General features: G+C 38.8%; 1 protein-coding gene across 11 annotated transcripts in view; it reads right to left on the bottom strand.

Moving 5' to 3' along the window:
* The window catches only part of REPS2 (RALBP1 associated Eps domain containing 2), a 197,160-nt gene that overhangs the window by 19,812 nt on the left and 154,167 nt on the right, over positions 1–23,181 (bottom strand). For 6 of the 11 annotated variants that reach the window (XM_063083473.1, XM_063083476.1, XM_063083478.1 and 3 more), the window contains one exon: positions 21,474–21,535. In XM_063083473.1, coding sequence (XP_062939543.1) covers positions 21,474–21,535 — 62 coding nt within the window. Of the gene's footprint in view, positions 1–19,683; positions 19,777–20,152; positions 20,218–21,473; positions 21,536–23,181 lie in introns of those variants that run through there. The other 5 variants (XM_063083469.1, XM_063083475.1, XM_063083472.1 and 2 more) reach the window with 2 other exon arrangements.

The following is a 23,181-nucleotide window of genomic DNA, read 5'->3' as shown; positions in this document are numbered from 1 at the left end:
AATGAGCCATGTTCCACAGGACAAGAGGTCAAGAATTCATCCCACAGTAACTGGAGCCACAGAACACAGCAGTTAAAAGGTACAGATTCTGGAGTCAAATGTAGGCTCTGCACTTGCTTGGTTTACAAGCTGGTCACATGCTTACCCTCTCTGAGCCACAATTTCTTTGTCTGCAAAATGGGAATAATGCACCTAACTCACAGCATTGTGAAGATTAAGCAAAATATTTGTCTAGAATGCTAAACACAAATTACATAGTAACTGTTCAATCATGGCAGCCAAATAGATTAAAAAAAAAAACCTAGGCAGGAAATGCTGGCTTCAGTTTAGATTATAAGCAGATCCCACAAAGCAGGCTATCCACAATCCAAATCTGTGCCACTAGATATTATTGCTATCAATACTAGAGGGAAGAAATTTTTAAAAATAAAAGCCCTTTCAGACTTTTGGATTTCATGGCTGGCTCAGCACAGACATCTTAGCAGTTTGCACTGAACATCTTTGGTGGACACCCCTACAGCAGACCAACCCAACACTGGGGACACCCAGGAGAACGCTGCTCAGGGACGATTTTGGTGGAAGTGGATAATCAGTGACCATAATGGGCAACTAGGCTCTGGATTCAGCAGTCACATGGCGGAATCCCCTAGGGATTCTTGGACCCTACTGGATTATGCACAATATCCATGAAACAGATTTACTGTTACAACTAAAGGGCTACAGGTGCTTTATTTTGGCCTAAAAGACAAATATTTTGACCCGGCCAGGGTTTTGTCCTTCCATTTCCAATTTCTAGTGAAAGAACAGAGATCTTAGTTGAGTCTGGGCCCCCCTCTCTACATCACATACCTAAAGTCATATTATAATATTATCTGCAGAGCCAACAACATGGACCTCAAAGGTAAAGTGATCTATGGCAGGATTCTCTTGAGACTCATATTGCCTGCAGATAAGGTTGAAGAAAGATGCCCTGAGCATACCTCTTGCCAAACCAAACAAACCCTGACTAAACAGGTACCCACCACCATCATGATTCAAAGGCATCTCATTATGAAGCCGTTAGAAATCCTTTTTGCTGGACCCCCACCCCAAAATATATAGGCCTGGCAATGACAACAAAAGTATATAGAAATTTCAAAGTGCCTCAAAGTTCTGATATTTTACCATGCTTATAATTTGAAATCGCTTCCTAGTTCCATTGATCTGTATTAGTGATGGAGTATTAGAATAACATCTATTCCAACTACTGATAGCTCACACTTAGACTGTGAAGAATGTCCCCTTTGGGGTTGACACAGCTCTTCCTGCATAAGCTATGTCCATCAGAGGAAGATGGCTTTAAAAAAAAAAAATGCCATTAGAAATAGCTGGCTAGAGAGGGAGCTATAAAAACTATGTAAGAGCTAAGAACCACCATAAAATAAATTCAGCATTGATGAGGATATGGAACTGGAACAGGAACATCATTGATGGAGTGTAAATCAGTGTAAACACTTTGTAAAACTGTCTGGCAGTATCTACTAAAGCTAAACATATGCCTACCCTATGACCCAGAAATTCTACTCTTAGGTGTACACCCAAGAGAAAGGAAAACACATCTATTCAACAACCTCTATATGAATGTTCATAGCACTATTCATAATTGCCAAAATCTGAAAACTACCCATATGTCCTTCAACAGTAGAAAACAGTGATATATTTGCACATACAATGGAATACTATACAGCAATGATCTACAACTACATACAACAATCTGGATGAATCACACAAACATCATTGTGCAAAAGCAGCCAGACCCAAGAGTATATACTGCATGATTCCACTTATATATAGTAGGAAACAGGTAAAACTAAGTATGCTGTTAGAAGTCAGAATAGTGGTAGCCTTAAGAATAGGAGATAGTGGGCCGGCCCCATGGCGCACTCGGGAGAGTGCGGCACTTGGGTGCGGAGCGGCACTCCTGCCGCGGGTTCGGATCCTATATAGGGATGGCCGGTGCGCTCACTGGCTGAGCGCGGTGCAGGTGACACCAAGCCAAGGGTTGAGATCCCCTTACCGGTCACAAACACACAAAAAAAGAATAGGAGATAGTGACTGGGAAATAGCACAAGGGGCGCTTCTGGGGTGCTAGCAATATTGCTTCTTGATTTGGGTGAATACATGTGTGTGAAAATTCACTGAGTTGCACATTCAATGTGCACTTGTCTATATGCATATTACACTTCAAATAAAAAGTTAAAAAAAAAAAAATCCAGTAGACCCAATTTCCTGCAATGTCCTTAAAGTGCCACCTAGTGGCACAAGTTAAATGTAAACAAGAAGGAAGTTTCACCTCTAGCAACTTCAAAATATGGCCCCATTTCTAACAGCACATTCTGGGATTGGGCAGAAACAGTGCCCTAGACTAAAATCACTGACGTGATACCATCCCCCACCCAACACCCCTGCAAAAAACGAAAAAGAAAAGCTCTCACCTGGCACACAGAAACCTGACACAAGGATTCAGAGAAAGTAAAGCTGTCTACTGCAGAGCATGCAAGTTCTAGTGAGCGGATAATGCACATTTCTTTCCAACTCCACTTGCAATCAGCATGGTGGGAGCATTTAGAACACAGACAGCAGCAAAGGCTGCAAACTGGGGCTGCCTCCCCCCCCCCCCCGGAGAGAAGTTTTACCCACACACCACTAGATGGTACCTACAAAACTTGCTGGGCGGAGCAGGGTATTTAAGAAGGAATTGGCAAGAAAACTTTCCTTACCCTTTTTTCTCTGGACAGGCTTGTTTCCTTCTTCCTCACTTTCAAGGTACACTGCTGTGGTGAGACATAGTCTGGTTTCTTCTAATTATGCTTGAGAAACAGATTTGAGAAGGCCCACCCACAGCAACCCTTCGAAACTGCCAGTTAAATAAGGATACTTACTCAGAGTTTTTGTTAGTAAAGTCTGAAAGAGCATCTTAGTCAGACAAAGGTCCTCAAGGAAAAAACCACAAATCACAGGGACAGGCACCACAATCCTTGAGTTAGGAGACTGTGGGTCAAAAGCCTGATGGACAAGCCTATCCATCTCTCCACTGATTCTTCTTCTCATTTCTATTATTTTGATCTATAGGAGGATTCTCTTGAAACTCATGTTGACTGTTCGAGAAGGTTGAAGAAAGATGCTCCATATGTGCCTCTTGCCAACTGATTCTTCTCTTTCTCATTTCCACTATTTACAGAAACAGGTGGATTTGTAGGCTCTAGTTTGCTGATTTCTGACGTAGGCAGAGGACCAGCCCATGAAAGGTCACAGAAGTGGGTAAGTACATGATTCTACTACAAGTGGGTTAACAAGCCCGTCCATCACTCATTCTGGGCTTGTGATCCCTAGTTTCTGGCTATCCTGAATCTGTTCTGTTTTCCAGCTAGACCCTACCTCTGTTTCACTGAGCCTATAAGGATAATAATGATAACAGCTAATTGTCGTTGAGGGCTGACCATGTACCAGGCACCAATCTAAATGCCTTACAGATGTTAATTCACTTAATCATCACAACCCTACGAAAATAGACACTACCATTTATCTCATTTTAGAGATGATGAAATTGAGGCACAGAGAGACTAAGTAACTTGCCCAAAGTCACAAAGCCAGTTACAGGCAGAGATGAGATTTGAACCCCAAGCCCATGCTCCTAACTCCTCTGTCAGGCTGCCTCTCTGAGCCTGACCACTGGTTGTCCTCAATTGTACTTTCTTATTACCCCACAGCACATTTGGGCACCCACCCATCCCTCCCTACTTCCACGCTTGCTCCTCCTCTGACCTTCAGGAGTGTTTTCTGTCACTGTAGGGTAGAGGGGGTGACCAGAGAAGAGAAGTGAGGATTCCACTGCTCAGGAGCCAACAAACCAACAGTAACTGATCCCCTGGGAAAAAACTGAACTATCTTGTTAGTTATAGGAAACATGGTGACCAACTACTGCCTACAACCCTTGTCAATAAAGCATGAGGAAATGGGTTTAAATGAGACACACGAAAAATGACAGTTATATATAAGTGCCATGAGAGACTATAAAATAGATGGTGTTAGGTATGACTGCCTTCAGAGGGCAAGGAAAGATGAAGGAGCTACAGGATAAGGATCCTATCACAATCTTTGTGCTCTCATAGCTCTCAGCAAAGTGTGAGCCTATAGTAAGCACATTTCATTAACACCTGATGAACTGATCAGATGAACTTATGGCATCTTCTAGAGGAATGATGCCAGCACAGTAAGCTTTATGCAATACAACAATTATCATGAGCACAATATAATAAGGAGGGGGAAAGCCAGGAAGAAAACAAGTCACTAGTAGTGGGGTAAAGCTAATTTATTAAGCGGTTTCATGAAAGAAAATGTATCCCTGATAAGGATAATGTTTCAGCTCAGTTGTTAGAAAAATAATTGAGATGTGGTTTCATGGCATAGTATAGCAGTAGTAGCTGTTACTCTGAGGTTAGAATCACAGCCTTAACTCTTACTTGCTGTGGGGGACCTTGGGCAAGTTCCTAAAGTTTTCTGTGCCTTAGTTACTTATCTGCAAAACAAAGATAGCAATAGAACTCATCACATTTATGAGGATAGCAATCGAAATCTATCTCATTTATGAGGATTAAATGAATTAATATCTGTAAAGCACTTACAAGAGCATCTGGCACATAAGCCCTCTATTTAAGTGCTTGATAAAATTAATAAAATAAATGAAGACTCACAAAGCCTCTATGATTTGTGTGCTTTTAAAATCAACTTTGAAATGCATAAATAACAATGACTTATTATCTAAAAATTCTTTTTGTTCCCTTTTAGAAGGCAGGATAAGAGTTACACTTGGCCTTTTGCTACATCAAATATGGCCCACAGGCCAAAATGTGAAGGCTGTTTTAGCTATGGGGAAGGCACTTTAAAAATAAGTATTGTAGGGCCGACCCCGTGGCTCACTCGGGAGAGTGCGGCGCTGGGAGCGCAGCAGCACTCCAGCGGCGGGTTCGGATCCTATATAGGGATGGCCGGTTGGCTCACTGGCTGAGCGCGGTCACAAAAAAGGACAAAAAAAAAAAAAAAAAAAAAAGTATTGTAGATTAATGTAGCAAAGATTTCATATTTAGAAAATTCTTGGTGGGCACAGAAACTGAAAGTTCTCACCAACTTTTGCTTAGCAGATCTAAAGTTAATTTTGGGGACATGCAGTAAATGATCTCTCTCTCTCTCTCTCTCTAACGCATCATAAAATTTCTAGTGCTTCCCCAGAAACCTTTTTCAGCCCTTTTCTTCTACCAGAGCAGGCTGTCCCTCGCTAGCTGAGAGACCCCAAGTAGCTCACTTCTGCTCTCTGAACCTCAACTTCCTCTTCCATAAAATGATACATAATGACAGATGTAATAGTGTGAGCCTGAAAGTGTTAAAATTAAAAAGACTTAGACACACTCAGAAGCAAGATAAAGGTCCGTGGCCAAATCACAAAGTGGTGGGGCCAGGCTGAGGGTTCAGAAGCAAGCAGAGGCAGCTTAGAGGTCTTACGCAGTAGAATAATGGGGACTGATATGCCCCACATGAGGCAAGGGGCTGGTACTAAGCTCATTCCCTGAAGCCAGAGGCTAAGGTGGCACTTTGCTACCTGCAAAGCTGCAAAACCAAGATGAATCCTGTGAAGGTGCTCAGAGCTGCCTACCTAGGAAAGAAAGAGGAAACAGATTATAGCCTGGTCCTGGGCTAAGCTACCTTCTGGTGCCATTAGCAAGACCCCTGACATATGCACCAGATAGGAGTGCTGTACCTTAAGTATAAGAATTGGCTCTACACTCCAGGCCTTGGGTGCAGGGGCTGCGGAGTGTAGCTGGTAGAAAGAGACACTGAACTGTGAAAAAAGGAGGGGCTCCGAGAACTGAGAATGAATTTTAAACTCCAAATCAAAATAAGCCTGCAAAACAAAACCCCAAAACCTTGGAAGAAAAAACCTAATAGTAAGAAGAACAGCTAAATAATAAGAAGAAAGAAGATAAATTTAACTTCTGACAAAAATAGAAATAGAACAAGTTGAAAATAACTTTATGTTTAGAATCCTCAAAGTTAAAAGTAGGGAATGCACCCTAAAAAATACTAGGTGAGTATGAAACAAAAATAGGGAAAAGTGAAACAAGAACAGGTTGATATAAAAAACAATGGATTATAAAATCTAGAATCAAAGAATAGTGATAGAGGTTTAAAAACAAAATAGAAAAAACTCCAGACTATACACACTTATACAGCAAATTATTAATTTGGACCATGAAGATTTCATCCAAGGACAGCCCAGAAAGATCACAACGTAAAAAGATTAAAGAGCCATTAGTAGAAATAAAAGATGTGTTGACAGACATAGAAATACAGCTTATTGGAATTCAAAAAGGAAATAAAAGAAATAAGAAACAAAACCCACAGAGATATGACTAAGAGTGTTCTAAAATTAAAGACATGATTTCCAAAAGGAAAATGCGCACCAAGTGTCACCTGGAATAAATAAATCTAAATCTAAGCCTAGACACATCACAGTGACATCAAAACAGAACATCGAGGATAAAGATGACGTTTTAAAAGCCACCCTGAGAGAAAAGACAAAGTCCCTCCAAAGGAACCAAAAAATAGATTGACAGTAGAACCCTTGGCACCTGCAGCAGTAAATACCAGAAGAGAAGGAGGTAATATATTCAAAATGCGAAGGAAGACAACCGTCAGTCTAGAATTCTGTAACAGCAAAATTACCATGTTAAGTGTGAGGGCAATAAGAGTTTACTATCCAGAGAACATGGATGAAAAAAACTACTAGATGACATATCTCTCAGTAAACTGGTTATTTGAACCTCACAATTGCTAAAGTCATCTCAACTATGTGATTATGTAATATTATATGTCTTACCGCAATTTCTGAGAGCATGGTCTCTAAAAGGAGCTTTCAAAAGGAATTTTACTCTGGTAAAGCTTCAAATGACTTTTTTATTCTAGTTGTCACATCAGAGGGCATTTTTTCCTTTTCCCCAATCCTTAATTGTAAAAGGAAATTTTTACAAGAAGAAATGCATAATTTTCCCACCAAAACAGCTATTTAAACTTTTACCAATTACTTAGCAGTCTACCTCCAACTGCTTAGTAGTAGACACTTGACATTTACAATTGAGCTGTCTGGAGAGCTTCATGGATACCCCAATTCACACGAATACTACACATACAGAATCTCCTCAAAATATAGAAACTTATAAAAACAAGTTACAAAATAAAATAGGTAAGTTATAAATGAATCAAAGTCACGTGTTGCTTAATTACAGGGAGACGTTCTGAGAAATGCGACATTAGGCAAAAATCATCATCCGGCGAACATCACAGCATACACCTATACAAACCTAGATGGTATAGCCTACTACACACCTAGGCTATATGATACTGCCTATAGCTCCTAGGCTACAAACTTATATGGCATGTTACTGTACTGAATACCATAGGCAACTGTAACATACTGTTAAGTATTTGTGTATCTAAACATAGAAATGGTACAGTAAAAATACAATATTATAATCTTATGGGACCACCATCATATGTGATCAGCCATTGACCGAAACGTCTTAGGCAGCACAACTGTACATGTACATGTACGTCTAATGGATTTTATAGGAATGCAACTATTGTGCAAATCGAGGGACATTTGCACTTTTTTGGTTCAAAACCTCACCAAAAGCAATTTACCATCCAAGTCAGGGAAAGCAAACAGCACTCATGGGATTTAAGTCTAATATAATACACCTGTATCAAACAGCATCTACAACTGTCATAGCAGCCATGTTTCTACGTAGAGTGTAAACGCCTGAATATTTTAAGTTTTCTAGTGCAGTAATGTCTGAGCATTTAAATCTGAAACATTACTTTATTATTTATCATTTTCTCTTTTACATAAGGACATTATATACATTTCTAAGATGTAAATAAGTATTATGAATTTTATTTCAGGATGGTAAAAGAAATATTTTATAGTATAGTAGAATTTATACTAGGAGTATTAATATTACTGGCCCCTTTCAAAATTTGCCTTAATTAGTGCCCAAGCTAGTCATTCTGAGATCAGCTCAAAGGCCAAATGGATCAAGGGCAGCCCAGTGGATTTAGCTGAAAATTGTGCTCTCTGTTCCAAGTTTAACTGCAAAAGGTAACCAGAGTTTAGGTTATTGTCTAAGCTCTTAAATTCCTTGTATGTCATATGTGATGTGATACAGAAACTTAGTAAAAAACACATTTGTTGTATCACTAGAAAGAGCATGATGACTAGCCATCATAGGGATACATTAAGACAGAAGATGAGAATAAGACGGGCATGTGCACATAACTATATGAACACTATGTAAAATTACCATAACATTGGGAAAAGTATTAAAAAAATTAAATTTGGTCATATAGGGTTCTATAACTTGTGCAAGTATATGCATGTAAGTACACATATATATACGCACAAGTATACATACATACACACACACAAGTACGTTTGGGTGTTGGGGTGTGTGTTTGTGTGTGTATGTGAGTATGTGGGCTCTTTGAGACTAGAGCCCAAGAGTACTTTACTTGTATCCCTAGCACTTAAGAAGGTATCTGCACAGAATAGAAACTCAGGAAATGTTTATTATATTCACGTTTGAATGAATGTTAGAATCTCTGAAAACAACTTGTATTTGAATGCAATAGGTCTAACTGATGTTGTACTGAATAATGAGTACAGTGACTCTAAGACAATACTTCTCAAATTTTAATGTGCATATAAATCTTGTTAAAATGTAGATTCGGACCCAGTAGGTCTGGGATGAGGGCAGAGATTTTGCATTTCTAAGAAGTTCCCAGGTGGTCCAATGATGCTGGTCCTTGGCCCACACTTTGATTATCAAAGCTTGAGGGTATTTTGCTGAGCATTTCAGTTGCTCTGCATCTGCAGGTCAGGGCTAGAACTTCCGGGGGGGGGGGAAATTATGGATAGTAAGGAATTTTTTTTTTTTTTTTTTTTTTTTTTTACTTTTTATTATGTAATACTTCATATTTCATGAATAGACTACAGGTTATCCATTTAGTTGTTAATAAGCATGTGGGTGGTTTCCACTTTTTTTTTGCTGTCACAAATAATTATAAAGATTTGAGTACTTTACATGTGAGAGGGTTTCTCTAGGATACATGTACACATGAGACAACCTGCTGGGGTGCGAGATAAGTAAATATTAAAAGTTAACATCACACTGTGTTCCAAAGTGGTTATACTAAATTTTATGTTTAACAACACTGTGCTAGTGTTTCCATTGTCCATACATTCCAAAATATTGTCAGAGTTCATGATTTTTGCAATCTAAAGGGTATAAAATAGTTTCTTATTTTGGTCTCAATTTACATTTCAATGATTACCAATGAGGTGGAGAATGTTTTCACACGGTTTTGTGCCATTTGCACGGATTTGTTCAAGTCCATTGCCAATATTTCTACAGGATTATTTGTCTTTTTCTTAATGATATCTGTGATTCCACTATGGTCTGTTTGTGTCCCCTCCCCCCAAAATTCATACGTTGAAACCTAATCCCCAGTGTAATAGTATTAAAAGTTGAGGCCTTTACGAGGTGATTAGGTCATTAGGGTGGAGTCTTCATGAATGGGATGAGTACCCTTATAAAAGGGGCCCAATGGAGCTTGTTTGCCCCTTCCACTATGTGAGTATGTAGCAAGAAAGCACCATCTTTAAAGTAGAGAGAAAGCCCTCACCAGACACCAAATCTGCAAGCCTGTCACTTTGGACTTTCCAGCCTCCAGAACTATGAGCAATACATTTCTGTTGTTTATAAGTTATCCAGTTTAAGGTACTTTGTTATAGAAACCTGAACAAACTGAGACACATTCTGTTATATATTCCAGAAACTTTCCAGTTACATGTGTTGCAAATATCATCTCAGTTTATCTTGTCTTCCATATTCTCTCTGGTGTCCTTTGATGTACAGAAGTCTTAATTTTATTGGAGGCTGATTTTAAAGGGAATGTTTACCATTAGGAATTACATTTGCTCTAAGTTTTTCATAGATGTATTTTTTTTTTTATTGAATCACAGTTGATTATACATATTTTTGGGATTCAGTGTTGACATGTTGATTAAATCAATATTATTAGTATATATATTGTTACAAATTTTACTTATTCTTTATGCCCCTTGTCCAATCTCCCCCTATCCCCCTCTCACTCCCCCCTCCCACCACTGATAACCCTAGATTTCTTCTCTCCCTCTGAAAGAGTAATGGTTACTCTGTTGATTTGTTGCCTAGATGATCTATCCAATGCTGAAAGGTGTGTTCAGGTCCCCCAATATTATCATAGAGCAGATGCTTCTTCTGTCACTCTGGAATGGGCTTTGTGGAGAGAGACGTCTCTTCTTTTCTTTATCTCTGCTGGTGAGTCTCCTTGTGTCAACGCACTCCAGTGGCTGGTGGACCAACTTCATGGTGGTTGTGATGTCTAGCCACTTTCGCAGCAGCTGTGGTTACTGTGGTGGCTGTGGTGGGCCACCCACATGGAGGTGATGTTTTTGGTGTGCTCCTTGGTGCTGGCGGTGTGCCTGGTTGTGGGTGGGGGCTCTGATCCCCTGCTCAATGCCACGTGCCCCCAGGTAGGGCATCCAGTCCCCAGTTCCAGCCTCAGGTCCCCTGGCAGGTCCAAAGGCACTGGTGGTGTCCCTGGGCCAGAACTAACTTTTTGTCCTTTGCTTACTTCTAAAACAGGGGAACTTCCTGTGAGAACCAGTACTTCAGCTGTGTTGTTGAGCTAAGTTGCTGCTTTGCTGCTGTTTCCCTAGGGAAGGCTTTATGTGCAGCTCAAGGTTTAATGGCTGACCTTATACATACTTCGAGCTCTCCAGAGACTGGTGCACCTGGGTTGTGTAGAAACTCTGATCTGGGCCTGAGTCTTTTCATCAAACTGCACCCGATGCAATTCTGTATTCCTGACCAGTCTCCTCTGAGTGGTCCTGCGCTGACTGGGGACAGATCAGTTGAACTTGCTGTGTCCCAGTGTTCACCCGGTGGGCCCATCTCCTCCACTGCTCGTGCTGCAAATGCTTCCCATTGGATGGGCCATGCGCCAGTCCCTTGCAATGACTCACCAGCCTTTGAATGGCTCCTTTTTTCAGTTGTTCTGGCTCCTTGCTTCTGTGTGGGTCCACAGGAACCCTATTAGTGGTCTTGCTATCCTGGGGGCCACCAAGGTCCTCTTCTCCCCTGCCGCCTTCAAGTAACTCCATCTGAAGGGCACAGCTGCGGCTTCTGCCAGCTCCTGCTACACGTGCTCAGCAGCTCTAGCCTTAAAGTGTTGGCAGGACAAAACGCTCTGAGAAGTTTTTTCTCTCTCAACGTGGTTTCTCCTGCCTTCATGAACTCCATAGGTCTCTCCTCCTCTTTCCCTGAGCTCCAGCAGTCCCAGCTTGGCTGTTGTTACATTTTAATAGTTGTAAATTGGTTGATTTGTGGGACAGAGTGATGCTGGGGACCGTCTATTCCACCATCTTGACCAGAACTCCTAAGTGTATGTATTTTAAGGGACTTCTCTCTTATCAAGAATGGATGTTATTTTATGAAATATATTTTATGTATCTATTGACATGATTATGGGGTTTTTCTCTTTGATCTTTGAATGTGGTAAATTATAAGTTTTCTTTAGTTAAACCTCCCTCGCTTTCCTGGGATTAACTCAACTTTGCCATCTATATTTTTTAAACATGGCTCAATCGGATTTGCTAACATGTTATTTGGGAATTTTGCTTCTATATTCCTGGGGGAGATTGTTCTGAACTTCTGTCATAGCCTGTCCTGTCTGCTTGGGAATCAAAGTCATACAAGCCTCATGAAATGAGTTGCAGAGTCACTCCTATGTTTCCATTTCCTGGAAGAGTTTATATAAAAGTGGAAAAATAAGGATAAGTCCTACACAACCACTTGGTGCTAGGTGTTTTTCTTGTGGAAAGATTTTAAACTACTTATGAAAGTTTTTTTTAAAACATTACAACTCCGTAACCTTTCCATTTCTCCTTTAATCTGTTTAGAGAAATTACATTTTTCCAGGAACTTGTCCATTTAGTCTCTTTTCTAAAAAAATTGACATAGATTTGTTCATAATATTCTCTCATTATCCATTTAGTCTCTTCTCTACCTGTGGTTGTATCTCCCTTTTCATTCATGGCATGGAGTATTTGTGCCTCCCTCATGTTTATGCTTACCATTCTTACTGGAAGTTTATCTGTTTTGTTTTCTTGAAGAGCCAATTTTTGGTTTTGTTGATTCTCTATATTGTATATTTGTACCTATTTTAGTAATTTCTGCATTGTCTACTTTTTTTCCTAATTTCTTTGGATTGGTTTTGTTGTACTGTTTCTAACTTGTAAGATATCTATCCCATCGGTTCTTTTCTGTTGTAAAAATTTAAGGATCTAATATTCTTTGAAATACAGTACTTAAGTGATCCCGTTAGGCCCCTAAAAAGAGTTAGTGGAAATTCACTGAGGAGTTAAGAATCTCAAAACCCCACTGGGAAGCAAACATTGGCCAGTCTAAAAGTAACTCAAAATCCAATCATAGGAAAGGGGCGAATTACCATGCACCATGAACCTTCACGATCACCCTCAGAGAAGAGAAAACCTTACCATCAAAAGTCTACCATATACTTTTATGTAGTACAATCAGGAAACATTTCTGTATTCTTTTCTACTATTTTCCATGTAACCATTTTAATGGATGCCTAATATTGTATTAGGCAGATATATAAACCCCTAACCAGTGCCTTCTTCCTGAACATTAATGTCATCTGTATTATTTTTATTTTTATTGATAATACTAGAATGAATGTCATTATAGAACATTTCCTTTCTTTTGAACTAGTTCCTTGGATAAATTCTAAAGGCATTTGTTGACAGCCACAAAACTCTGAATGCTTCTTTTTTTAAAAAAAGGAGGGGGAATCAGATTCATATTTAATATTTTCTCTACTATTCCAATGCCAGTATTTCATTATTATTTCTCACTCTTTCCTTGAACTTGTCATTATAGCCATTTCCTCTGCCTTTTGAGAATAGTTCTCAAATTTAAGAAATCCTTATAAGAAAACTTGCAAAACTCTCAAGATTCAATCAACAGAGGTTGGTCTAAAACACTATTGTTTCTTTTTGATACACAGTACAGCCAAAAATTTCCCTCTGGGTACTGCTATCACTGCATCTATAGGTTTTAGTATGCTTTCATGTTCACTCATGTCAAGGTATTTTCTAATCTCACTTGTAATTTCTTCTTTGATTTTTTTAAGAGTGATTTTAATTTCCACATATTAGTGAATCTTCCAGTTTTATTTTATTATTGATTTCTACTTTCATTCCACTTCATCAGAGAAGATATTTTTAATAATTCCAATCTTTTAAAATTTATTGGTACTTGTTTTGTGGTCTAACATATGGTCTCTATCACAATGAATGTTCCATGTGACTTGAGAAAAATGTCTATTCTGCTGTTGTTGGGTGTTCCATAGATGTCTGTTAGGTATAGTTGATTTACAGTGTTGCTCAAGCCCTCTGTTTCCTTCTGTCCAGTTGTTCTCCCCATTTCTGAAAGTGAGGTATTAAAGTCTCTAACTATTATTGTGGAACTATTACTCCCTTCAATTATGTTGGGTTTTGTGTCATATATTTTGCAGCTCTGTTTGGCACGTATATGCTTATAATTTTACCTTCTTAATAAATTTACCCTTTTATCAATATATAATGTCCTTTGATGTCTCTTGTAATAATTTTTCACTTTAAGTCTATTTTGTCTGATATTAGTACAGCCACCCCACTTCTCTTTTGGTTACTAGTTGCATGGAATATATTTTCCCATTCTTTCACTTTCAACCTATTTGTATCCTTGGATCAAAGGTGAATGAAGACAACATATAGTTGGATCATATTGTTTTTATCCATTCTATCAATTGCCTCTTTTTAATTAGAGATTTTAATCCATTTACATTTAAAGTAATTACTGATAAGGAAAGATTTACTTCTGCCATTTTGCTATTTTTTTTCTACATGCCTTATACCTTTTTTGTTCCTCAATTCCTCCATCACTGCCTTCTTTTGTGATTGATTTTTTTCTAGTGCACCATTTTTATTACCTTCTCATTACTTTTCTGGATATTTTTAAGTTTTTACATTAGTGGTTATCTTAGGGATTACAGTAAACATCTTAACTTTGTAACAACCAAGATTGAATTAATACTAATTTAGTTTTAATAGTATAGAAAAACTGATCCTTTATAGCTCTGCCTTCCACCTTATATTATTATTGCCACAAATTACATGTTTGTGTGTGTGCGCCCATTTATGTAGATTTATAATTATTGTTTTATGTATTTCCCTTTGAAATCATACCAAAAAAAAGAGGAGTTACAAACTAACAATGCAACACTACTGGCTTTTATATTTACCTACATAGCTACATTTACCATTATTCCTTATTTCTTTATATGGCTTTGAAGTACTGTCTAATGTTCTTTCATTTCAGTGTGGAAGAATCCCTTTAGCATTTCTTCTAGGACAGGTCTACTAGTAACAAACTCCTTGAGTTTTTGCTCATCTGGGAATATCTCAGTCCCAGTGACAACTGTCAGTCAGGGCATAAAGTGTCTCCCTAGGCACCTGCTGCTACTGGATGGGGGTTATGAAGACCAGATTCCCCTTTTTGTCTCTGCTGAAGCCATGTCTGCCAACTAGAAAAGTCGCACCTTTGGGTGTCTGCTGCTACCAGCTGAGGGCCAAGATACCAGACTCCCCAATCAATGTCATCTCTGCTGGCACCAAAGGGCAGAACATCCATAGTGTCTGGCTGGGGTGGAGCCGGTTTTGTCAAAAAAGGTTTATCTCCACTTGGCTGCCCTTTTCCCAGTCCTTTGACTAGATAGCAGGCTTTTCTTGGGGCTTTTTTTTGCCTTCAGCTATTTGTAATTCCAGGTTGCAGGCTTCTCCAGCACCCAGTCCAGGATATATGGGTGATAAAAAGAAAACACAGGGAACTCACTGCCGTGCCCTTCCTCAAATCCTGAAGTCCCTAGCCAGTCCTCTTTCCTCTTTATACCTTTCAAAGTCCTCTTTCTCTTATGTCCAGAGTTTTTAGTTGTTCTTAGCAGGGAAAATTAAGCCATTTTGTCCCTAGATTGTGATTTATGATGTTTCACCTACATTTACGATAATTTTTTTTCTTGAACAGAGGAATACAACATAGAATCAGAGACTTTAGCATGAGAAGGATCCATCTAGTCCAATCTTCTCATTTTACAGAAAAGGCAATAGGTCCATGAGACTAATTTACTTAATTCCCACAAAGCCGTAGAGCTACACAGTAAGTAGCAGGGCTAGGAATAATATCGCAGACAGACATTCACATTACTACATCTAGCATAGCGTTCTACAGCTTTTTGTATGTTCTTTTATCATCATAGATGAAGATAAATCCTTGGTTTATTTCTTCTGCTCTCAATCACTGAAATATTCATTAACATACCATGATTTTCAGCTAATGTACAGCATAAACTGTAGACAGAACAGAGTAACATTTTGGAAGAAAATGAAGGTAGTATCTTAGGTGATGTATGTTTATAAATTCATTACAGAGTAATTTCTGAATTTCTAATGAATGCATAAATAGAAAAATACCTCTTGACACATATTACGTTTATATTTTGATGAGTAAAAATTAGGATGTTGTATATACCTTTGAACATTCATAAATATGTTTTATCTACACAGGCAGTATATTAAGGTGATTCAGTAACTTCTGTATATTACATAAGGTCCTCTGAATATATATTATAGCAAAAGATATCATATTTGATGTGTGCCTGCTGACTTCATCTGACTATATTATAGCAAAAGATATCATAATATTTGATAAAGAAAAAAGCTATAAAATTATAGAACCAGTGACATTTCCATATTATTTATATTAAAGAATGTTTCTTGCTGTTTTCTTACAGATATTTGAAAGTTGCCAATGAGATAATACTTCATTTTACTCTTTTAAAAATGGATTTAGCATGTGTTAAAAATAGATTTCAGGTACACGTTATACTTTAATCAAATTTACATTTTAAAATGAGTTAGATAACCCTGTAAGAGAATTATACCAGGAATTTCCCAAAAAGAGAGTACATTTGAAAATTCTAAATTTCTCCAAGAAGAATTTACTATCTTTTATCATCAATTACAGATTAACTTTTAGAAAAAGTACATAAAACGACAGGGTATTAATTAAACGGATAGGGTCAAATATTTCAGAAGAAGTTCAGGGCCTACAAACTGCCATTTGAGTTTAAGTGAGCCTCGGTCTTTGCCTCCAAATAAAACAAAGATAATATTTTATTAACAGTTGTATCTAAGAAATTTGGCTTTGGAAAAGAACAGCATGCCCAGCATATTCTTATTGGATTCGGTTTTACCTTCAGGACCTGATTCTAGCCAGATGAGGAAGTTAGATGAGAGATTAGCGGAGTGGACCAAGGTTAGTCTAGTTTCCTTTCAAGGCTGTCTGTGTTCAAGGCTAGTCTCTCACAATAGTACTCATGGCAGCTGAAGTACACAGTTATCAGTCCTTCCAGCAGGACCTCCCTATTATGCCCTCTCATCCTGTTCACATCAGTTATCAGTTATCACAAGAAGCCCATGACTCCCGGGTCATCCCTCATGATCTGGGTTCTTGTCCCCACAGGGTCTGAGTACATCCCCTAAGCTGACCCCTTATCTCCGACCCCTCCCCAAGAACTCCTTCCACTGTGCCCTTTAAGAACTCATGGCATAGCTATATTCTCAACCTCTTCTCTGAACATTCCTTCCTCTTGCCCTAATTCAGTGCTTTTCAACTCTGGCTGTACTTCAGTATCAACTGGGGGGGGTTTTAAAATTCCCAATGGCTGGGCCTCACCACCCCATGCCAAAATCTCTGGGGGTAGGCCCCAGGCCTCAGCAGGTTTAAAGCTCTCCCAAATGATTCCACTGTGCAGCCAAGGTTGAGAACGACTGGGCTAACTGAAACCCTGCTCTCCTCCCTCAGGGGCTACTTCTCTTCCACAGCTCTGGCACCACCAGGACTAGAAGGGAGAAGGAGGTTCGCTCCTCATTGCCACCTCCAAAACACTCAACCACTCTTCCCTAAAATCTGTCTTTCCAAGTTTCAGGCAGGACCTCCTGCTGGCCTGTTACTTCACATTTGGTTTTTCTCTACAGTAAAGCTCTTTATCCCTCAGCCATCCGGAAAAAAAAAAGTTCTCTTGTTTCTTTTCTTTTTTTTTTTTTTTTGTCCCTTTTGTGACTGGCCGGCACCGCGCTCAGCCAGTGAGCGCACGGCCATCCCTATATAGGATCCGAACCCGCGGCGGGAGTGCTGCTGCGCTCCCAGCACCACACTCTCCCGAGTGCGCCACGGTGTCGGCCCCTCTTGTTTCTTTAAAACTCATTTCATTGGTCACTTCACCCCTTCCACAAGCTTTCTTGGTCTCTCTAAGCTTAAAGGCATTAATAAAATGCTTCTTTCACAATGCTTTCACCCTGCAATGCTATTTCAGTACTCATTCCATTGCTAGTGAGGAGCACCTGCTGTTATAAAGTGAGAAATCAGTGGTGTAAATATGAAAATTCTGAGCACATTAGGCTACAGGGAACCTCATTCATCAAATGTGGTGCTAATATAGAACTTAAAAGATAATACTTTGTACCACCCCCATCTTTTTTTTATTAAAGATAATTACACTGAAGCTATGGATCTATCACAGTTGCCATGAGGAATCTGGCATGAAATCAACACTACTAAAGGCACTTGGCTACTGAAGTATCATATAGTCACTTAGCAAAGGATTGACCTACAGGATAAACACAAACTCTGTAGATAGCATTTTCTTTAATGTGTATGCACACAAACAGTGAGCTAATAAGTTATGCTCTCACTTTAAGACTGCTCCATATGAAACAGTTTACTAATTGCTTTTTCGTTATGCTATGAATCAGTCTTTTTCAAAAAATGTCACTTCTTCTGAGCTGAGCCTGGACCATGCCCTGGTCTCTAGTCTTTCCATAGGAAAATGTGGAACACAAACCACTTGATTCTTTATATATTTACTTGGTCCTTCTTGGTCTTACCTATAGTATGAAAAAATAAAAAGACCTGCTTCTTTGGATGTATTCCTTTTCCTAACTCCAGGGCCCCATTTGTATAACTGAATCCAGATGTTCCTATCACAGTGGCATTTGGTATAAGTAGGAGCCAGCTAAACTGCATTTTACGTGGAAAACCTATACCTCATCTCTCTCACTTGATAAAAGTAAATATACTTTCAGGGTATGTAGAAACTATATATATAGATAGATAGATATAGATATAGATATAGATATAGATATAGATATAGATATAGATATAGATACATATATATATATGTATATGTATATGTGTGTATACATATCTTTGTACACACATCTGCAAATGTACAAACTCATTTCTCTTACATACTTAAAACCTGGAAGCACATCACTACTGATTGGTCACATAATTTTTAAAATAGTGCTCTTTGTAGGGAACAAAATGTTTTCTTGTTTATTACAATCTAGTCTTGCCCATTATCAAGTTAAACGACATAACTATTTTAATCCAAAAATAATCCAAAAACTTTATTTTAATCTCTTTCAGAGCTACTAATAAGCATAATAATTTTAATTATACCAGGCTTCCTGGTTTCTCTCCTAGGTCTCCTGGTGATGTTGCTACAATCTAAGCCCCATAAAAGAAGTCTATGTAGATACAGACATAGATATATTACCAAAGTCTGGTTGATGGTCCATATATAGCAAGGAACATTAAAAAAAAATAACAGAGCAAAAGAAGAATTCGTAGTATTTAAGTTCTCTAATAAAACTTACTGTGAGGTGGTAAAAGTGACCTTGAGTAAGGAAGGAAACAGGGCAAACTGATAACACACACAATTTGAAATTTCAAGCTAATGCACAGCAAACTTCCATTTTCAACTCCTCCAGGGAAAATTATTGGCATAAGACATAAAATTTAACTTTAATCATATAATATAAAGATGAGGTGACAAACGAGAAAGGTTTGGAAATGTTCTTAGCAATACCTTAAGGCTGGCATATAATAGTGTTTCCTAACCACTAAGCCCTCAGGATTTTAATTGGTATTTTATAAATAAAGAGATGAATGGTCACACAAGCTAGGAAATGTCCAGCTTTAACGAAATTGACCAGCTTTCCTTACTGTAGGACTTCAAAGCCTTTAGTGGGCTCATATGCACTGTGAGTCTCCCAGAGGGGATACAGGGGCAGCAGCCTGTAAATGTGTCTTACCACAGAGCCCTACTAATATCTCCCAGAAACTATTTTATCACAAGTAGTTTGGAAAAGACTGGAATATATAGGTGTCCCATACAGGTGGCTAGTGAAATTCTTCTAGGGTCAATATTAAGAATTTGACATGGCACAAAGACTAAATGCAACCATGTATTTATAACCCAGGACTTCATATATTGAATATACATGTTCCACTGACAGTGGATGAAAGGGGGGAAATGGGGGCAGGCAAATGGCATAGAGATTTTCTGCCTACATTTCTTACACACCTGTTCCTGTAGTCTGAAATCTCCATAGTTAGGCAGCTGAGCTGGAAGCTTGGGCTGAGTGCTGAGCTCACTGTTTACACTGTGATAGGAAATCTGGCAGACAAAGAAGCAGACTCATTCATTAATAGTGACTTGAGAATTCCCAGTCCCCCTTGTCAGATCCTCAGTCACTAAGCTCCAAAGCAGGCAGGCAGCCCACCTCAAGCAGCTCAGATGAGGACTGCTGATAGCAGCAGCACATTTTTTGACCAGGGAGGAACTATTGTCATTTGTGCAGCAGGAGAAAGATAGGTTGATTATAAAAGCCCTTTCATGCATTCATCCAGGTGGCTCCCAAGCCCCAGGCTTGAAACCAGCAGCTAGTAGATAAGCACTTCCAGAATGCTTACTAATTTTGTTGTAATAAAGTCCAGGTTTGCTGTTGTTGCAAAGCAAGAGCCTCATCTCAGACTTCACTTTGGGAGCTGGTTCTACTATTTACTAGCTATGCCACCTTGGGTGACTTGCTTAACTCCTATGTCCCAATTTCCTCATCTGTAAAAAAAGGATATTAGTATCTACTTCATGGGGTTTTTTGAAGATTAAATAATGCATTAAAAGCACTTAGCACAATGCCTGATCTATTGTAGATGCTCAATAAACAGCTAATAATCCAAATAAGTAGAAATTATAACCAAGGAAAGGCTTAGGGTAGAACTAAAGTTTGGCATTAGATATACAGCAGGAACTCAATAAATATTTGTTGACTGATCAACCAATATCTTTTACAGCCATGCTAGATACTGAAAAAGGAGTTCTCACTTGTTTATATGCAGGTCAGGAAGAACTGGGCTTTTTACTACCCTTCAAACTGAAGCAGGAAGCCAATACCTCATGGTATTTGCATCTCAAGGTTGAATGGATGCTAAAGACCATCTAATTCTCTGAAAGAAGGACAAGCAAATGTTAAAAGTGCTTTCAGTGACTCAGGGAGTCCTGAGATATGCAGTATGGGAAGGTATGCTCAGAACCACCCAAAGCAATGAAGTAGAAACTAGGACTTTCTATAGAGAAATTTCCCAACATTTTTTGCCAAAAGTCAGAAAGGGTCTTTAAAGATAGAAAGTTTCATCAGCAGCAATTAATGAAAGGCAGAATCTGCAGCACTGTATACCACACTCTGTGGATTTGCTGCTTGTTTCTCGTTTTCAACTTCATAAGAAGTGTTGATTAGTAAGGCCATAGTAGCACATGTGAATAAGGCAGAATGAACTCACAGGTGAAACAGAGTTTGGTGACACACTCTCTCACTCCTGCTGCTGAAGCTTACTGTTCTAAGGGAAAGGGACAATACCATACTAAAGAAAGCACCATGGGCCAAAACCACAGCACTAACCCCATGCTGATGACCATTTATTTTTAGTTTATGTAGCATTAACACAGCTCTTAAGATGCTCATGAAAACAGTCACCCAGACTGCACATACTGTACAGAAAAACCACATCCCCCACCCCCAACTGGAGAGACAACCCTCCTCTCTGTATGAAACCCACAAACAACCCTAGACAGCCAAGAGTGAACTAGCACGTGTTTGCTTGATGGCTTATGGAGGAAACTTTCCCTCTTCCACATGAAGCCAGGGGGCTGGCTGGATGAGAAGAAATTAAACCACTCTCTGCTGTCTTTGCCCATATATCATCCTGGGAATCTGATGGGCCAGTTCTGTGGCAATCAACGCTTGCAAAGAAACATAGTGGTAGGACAACATCCCTACTACCAAACAATGTATAGAAATCAAATATGTCTCTTACCTGTGATGGACAAGGTCTCGGAGGGAGCGCAGGTGGTGGGGGTAATAATCCTGACTTAGTAGCTGAAAAGAAAAACATACACTGTTAAGAACCACCCCTCCTCCCCCAAAAAAAGACAAAACAAAATTCTTGTAGCACTTGTTAATTAGGAATAGAAATGGCATTTGCATCGACATGTTTAAGTTTTTTAAATCCCTCTGAAGGCTTAATTTTAAAAGTTTGTCATTTCTAATCCCTTTTTCATTTTCATCCTACCCAAAACCCAAGTATTTACATAGGCTGTTATGACTGAGACAGTGTAAAACAGTAAGGAAAAGACAACTTTTGATCAAAAGACTAGAACCCAGCATGGAAAAGGTGGTCAATTCCTCATTATTCCAATGTTAATTATTTCAAATAATCCAGGCCAAAAGTCAGAAAAGGTCTTCTCTGGCCTCTCTCATATTTCTCCCTCGCTCTCAGCCACTACACTGCTCAGGTTGCAGAAACTAAGGGAGCCAGAACCTAAGGAGGTAGCTCGGCCACCCTGTAAGTGCTCCTGGGAATGGGTCTGTCAGCAGCGGGGCAGGCCAAAAGTGATGAACTGCAATGATAGCGACGGATTTCTTCAAAGATCTAAATTTCTTTTTCTCTCCCTGATCCTTATTATCAGGGACAACTAAATCTGTTTCTAAAATAGTCTGACCACATTTGAAAGAAAATTTCAGTCTAACTTCTTTTTAATTTTGTGAGATACAGAGAATATTTGAGTTAAACCAAGAACATCTGAATTGTAACTTAACAATGAAAATAAACTGCTGCTATGAATTATAAATGAGGTTTATAATCACACAGAAGAAATAAGTTTAGCATCACACACTGGAAAGTTAAACCACACTCTTTACAAACTCCTTAGAAAAACACCATGGTCTATATAACTATATGTAGTTTATGTGCAAATCTGTAATCTGCGTGTTAATATTCAAACAGTTTTCTGTGCCTTAAAAAGTCATAGCAATGAACGAAGAACATGAAAGCTTTTGCAAATCACTTTTGATTTGCCCTAATTGGATAAGACAAGCTAGTAGATCGAGTTTGGTGCTTTCCACGAATGTAACTTAGAGCAATGTCACAGAAATTTTCATTCTGAGCCAGTGTACAGATATAGTACAATCATGTGGGCCCATCTATGATTTCTCTCAATCTGTCTTTCATTAAAATTTATGAAACACATCAGTGGTCAAAATTCCAGAGGTGGTGAGCCCTTGAACAGCCATCAATAACAAAGCATGCAGCAGGAGAGAATGACGAAAGCCCTCAGGAATTATCCATCTGAGGGCCCCTGTGCTATAGGTCCTCACAGATTGGGCCTTTAAATTACCAGTTACTTTTAAAACAAAATGAAATGAATAAACAAAATTGATGAATGCTTCTAAGGGAAAGGCCAAACAAGTGCCCCAGAATAAAGTGTGTGAAAACAATCCTTTATTAACAAAGGAAATGATGAGCCATTTAATTAAACTGACTTCAGCTTCCAGCCAAGATGGAGTAACAGAGACCAGATTTACCTGCCCATTTGAAACAACCAACAATAAACAAACAAAAAAAACATATGAAACAACTGTTTTCAAAACACTAGGACAAAACATATACAACAGCTTTCAAGACACTAGAAAATCAGGCAACAAAAGACGGTGATTTCTGAGAGAGAGGAAACAAACAAGGTGAG

Source organism: Cynocephalus volans, chromosome X (assembly GCF_027409185.1).
Source record: "Cynocephalus volans isolate mCynVol1 chromosome X, mCynVol1.pri, whole genome shotgun sequence".
In the NCBI taxonomy this organism is placed as follows: domain Eukaryota; kingdom Metazoa; phylum Chordata; class Mammalia; order Dermoptera; family Cynocephalidae; genus Cynocephalus; species Cynocephalus volans.
This window is presented reverse-complemented; position numbering and strand designations above follow the sequence as displayed.